The 4233-nt window shown below is 46.4% G+C and overlaps 1 protein-coding gene across 1 annotated transcript; it reads right to left on the bottom strand.

Annotated features, from left to right (window-relative positions):
* Positions 1–1403: 1403 nt before the first annotated feature.
* Positions 1404–3626, bottom strand: LOC125553690 (putative F-box protein At4g22660). Its single transcript, XM_048717431.1, has one exon. The coding sequence runs from the start codon at positions 3003–3005 to the stop codon at positions 1575–1577; it is 1431 nt and encodes a 476-aa protein (XP_048573388.1). The 5' UTR covers positions 3006–3626; the 3' UTR covers positions 1404–1574.
* Positions 3627–4233: the final 607 nt, after the last annotated feature.

Raw genomic sequence — 4233 nt, 5'->3', positions numbered from 1 at the left:
GACATTCAGATGTCCCATACAAAAGTCAGGTCAAACCAAACCATCATTCACGAGAAATGATCATTCAAATCATTAGTTGTGATCCCTGAAGATTTCAATTTTAAGACGAAGATTACCTACACTGCGAGGCATGGGTTGACGAAATGCGGTGCGCAAGATGCTGCATGTTTCACTGTCATGGCCCCTTGTTCAACCTCAACATGAGATCAGATTCATAGCTGCCTAGGCGTCTTGGAATCTGGGGCCAACAGTTGTTTTCCTGTTTTTTTCTGGCAGACTGCACCAATAACTTGAAATTGCAGTGGAATATTGGATCCCCAATAAGCATGAGATGCCTTGATGGCTGTCGCTTCAGGGTTCTGCTATTCCCTCTCACCGATGGTAGTCGTGATCCACCAAAACAGATTATTCTCTAGTCTCTACCATTAAGATACCTCTGAAATTTGGAGCTTTCCGTTATACACTGAGTGGATCAATGAAAATTGTGAGGGTAATAATAGTCAAGAGTTGCATAAATTAGTTTCTAGACTAATTTGGAGGGAAACATTTCGAGTTGTGCCACCAGTTACGCACGTGTTTATGCTCGGGTTCTATGCTGTAATTTTGCCAACATGCATACATTTTTCATTTTTAACCAAGACATGCCCATGCTTTACAGGGAGCATAAAACTGCATTGTATTTGTATACAGGGAGTTTTATTAGCATAGCTAAGCATACCTACATAAGAAGCAGTGGAGTTCAGAGGGGGTTCGGGTGGGGGGATTTACATACCAGAGGCACACTGTACGACTAAGGGCTTCCTCACCTAATGAGGAAACCGTGATGAAAGCATAACCAATTAATCAAGGAACAAACGCCACCGTTACATGTTTTTATGAGCCTGCTAACAAATATGCCAATCACAGTGACATTCGGTCTGAATTAAAGATTCTAAACTGTTTCTAGTGAGAACCTTCCGCTTTTCGAAGGTAACTGAGCAGAAATGCTTGCCAAAGCATGAAAGAACCGTTTGAAGTAGCCCAGGAGCAAGAGTGTGACTACATATAGCATTCTAATAAAATCTTCAGTTATCTTCAACCATGAACAGGGATTAGCAACTGCACTAACAACATTTGCTGATAATATTTAGTGCAAATGATGTCACGTTCAATGGCTAGTTAATGCGAATCAACCTAATTACATAAATGATTCAAGAACAATGAAAACATCAATGCAATCAGAAATACAGTACATAATATCACATACAGAAGAGAATAACAGACCATTCTACCGAATGGTTACTACGTGGCTTGTACTATCAGTTATAAGGGGGAAAATATCAAACAAACAATATTCTGTCAGAATATGCATGTGAATAGGAAAGAAATGTGAGAACAGAAAACGTAGTTGTTGTAGAGCACCATTTTCATTCATAATATTTATTTCTCGGTCATAGTCTCATCAGATACAACAAACAACATATGAAAAGGAGATAGACAGGACATGCTTCAGTTGTCATAGCATCTGCCCATAAAAAAATGGCAAATTTGGTCGACAGACCCCATAACCAAGGTACATAACTACAAAAGGCTACCTATTTGCACAATGACAAGTTCATCACTGTAAGACTGGGTGTTATCCATATGGGACTCGGCCAGCTACACCAAAGCGGAGATATAATTTCTTCCCTACTGTCATCTTCCAGGTTAAGAACAACTATATCCCGGGGATTCGTCTTATACTTCCAATTACATTCCTCATCATCTGTGAAATAGACACAATTGGCCTTCAGTTGCGGATATTCTTCGGCACTAAGGCATAGCGACTGGTTACGCCCAAGAAACAACACGTTATGATGCAAGCTATTTATTTCCACGAGCTCTTCTGCTTCCATATTGACTTTGTGTAACAAGACTTTATTAGTTTTAACTATGAGCTCCTCATAACCCGCATCTATGAGTTTTGCCTTCCTGCAAACTTGCAGCAGATCACCCCATGGAGCCTGAAGAAGGTAGAATACCCCTTTGTACTCACTACTGTAAATGTCAATCTCATCTGCAATTATATTCCTCGTGACGTTAGGACTAGTGAGATCAAAAGCATCCATTCTTCCGGATTTCGTGGATGCATATAATAGACCATCCATGTAGATGCATTGTTCATAGTCCCAACCCGGCGGCAGCGGGGTCCACTTACAATCTCCCACCCTTGCAAATGAAAGCTGATATCCTGGACCATGGATGAGAACCACAATGTAGCTTCCTGTGGACGGGTCTGGAAAGATAAATGCCCTGATGTAGACATGGTTACGAAGCTCGTCAGGAGCATAGCTTAACATTTCGGGCTCTAGGTCCGGATCGTACAGTTGGTCCCACAATTCATACTTAATAAGTGTGCCTTCATTGCCAAAGATTGGCTCTACATAACCAATGGTGACCACTGACGGGAGAGCAATCTGTTGACCAGTGACCGGATTGATAAGGTGTAGCTCAGACTTGTCATCCGCGGTAACTAGCCAACCATGTGAGGACCCAATAAGATACCTATTGCGGATGGGTGGATCCGGGAGAGTTAACTTGTAGACCCTCTTCTCCGCGAGGCTGTAGAGACAAGCTACGTTTTCACCAGCAGATTCAGAGGTGTAGAGGAGGCAAGGCGTCTGAGGCCGTTTGTACTGCTCAAGCTGGCTGCAGAGGCTGGTATACGCGGAGCGCCAGGAGGAGCTGACAGAAGCCGCACGCATGAGGTCAGGTATCTCCAGGAGTGAAAATATGTCCATCAATACATCCTGCGGCAGCTCCGGCAAATTTCTCACCAGAGTTTCAGTTTCCATGGGTGGTGAGACCTTTCTCAATACATCCTGCGGCAGCTCCGGCAGTTTTTTCAACACAGTTTCAGTTTCCATCGGTGGCGAGACCTTTCTGAATTTCCCCAATGAACCGGGAGAAAGAGCCAGGAGCTTAGGCAAAAATTTCAGGCCAAAATGTTCTAAGCTCATTATCCTGGCTACGCTACAGGCCTCCATTGGAGCAATTGCAAAAGCAGGTCTTTTGGGGGAAGAGTTGCTTCAGCGGCAAACCAATTGGACTTGGCTTGTATCTAATCTGAGAAGAAGCACACCGATGGCTGGCTGCACTTTATATCCAGTCGAGCCGAGGCCTCACTTGTGATCCGATTAGAAGAAGGGAGTCCCGATCCAGCGAGGATTGTTGCCGTAGAAACTCCGAAAAGATCTGGAATTCGAATCCGAGCAATTACCGCAAGGGCTCCCGTCGATTGCTCCACTGCGCCTCGGAAGGATGCCCCACAACGACGGGAGAGGGAGAACCAACTAATTGCCCGCCGCAGTGTAGCCCGACGGCTCGGCCGTCCCAGGATCCGTGAGAAGGCAGAAGGTGCCGCCGGCGGGCTGGGGCTTCGTCGGCGGCGGTAAATGGGATGCAAGAGGCGTGGTGGGATTAGCAGTGGATGGTGGCGGCGAGAAGGTGCTTGGCTCCGCCGTCTTCGTCGCAGGCGGCGGCGTTGTGGGGGCAGGTCTCGTTTGCACAGGTGACCGGAGAGGACATCAGTTATGCGACCGAGCACCGTGTGCTCCGCGCGAGCGAACGATTCCTTTTTCATTTTCCTTTTTGATTTGAAAACTTTCGCGCGAGCGAACGATTCTTTTTCTTTTTTCTTTTTAGAATAGAACCTCCGAACCAACGACCGATTCATTTCAATCGTGTTGGAGTGTGTCGCTTAGAGCAACTCCAACGCATCAATCCAAACGAACGTATGTTTTGTCCGTTTTTCATTCGTTTGGACGGACGTACACATCCGGTTTATCATCTGGGTCGGTAGGTGTGTCTAACGGGAGGCCGACCTATTTATGCCAGCGTGGCCGAAGTTGACTAAATAAACATAATTATACATACATGGCCGGCCAAACATGAGCCAAAGTCCACTTAAACAACTAGATTTTAAAAAAAAAACTAATAAGCCATTCGCATGCTGCCTTAATAGTCTGCCTTGCCCTTGCCCTTGTCGTCGTCGCCCTCGCTGCCGGTGAGGTCAATGAACACGGAAGAAGGCCCAGCCCAACCGAACGCGGCTTGATAGGCCACCAGGGCAGCCTCCTCTGGCGTCTGCTGCGGCGCGCTCCTCCTCCTTCTCCTCTAGCCGCAGAGCCTCCTCGTCACGGCGCAACATCTGCTCATATTGCATCTATCGCTCGTCGTCGCCCCCCTCCTCGGCGAGCTAGTGCGCCTTCCAGC

Source organism: Triticum urartu, chromosome 4 (genome assembly GCF_003073215.2).
Source record: "Triticum urartu cultivar G1812 chromosome 4, Tu2.1, whole genome shotgun sequence".
Lineage (NCBI taxonomy): Eukaryota > Viridiplantae > Streptophyta > Magnoliopsida > Poales > Poaceae > Triticum > Triticum urartu.
This window is presented reverse-complemented; position numbering and strand designations above follow the sequence as displayed.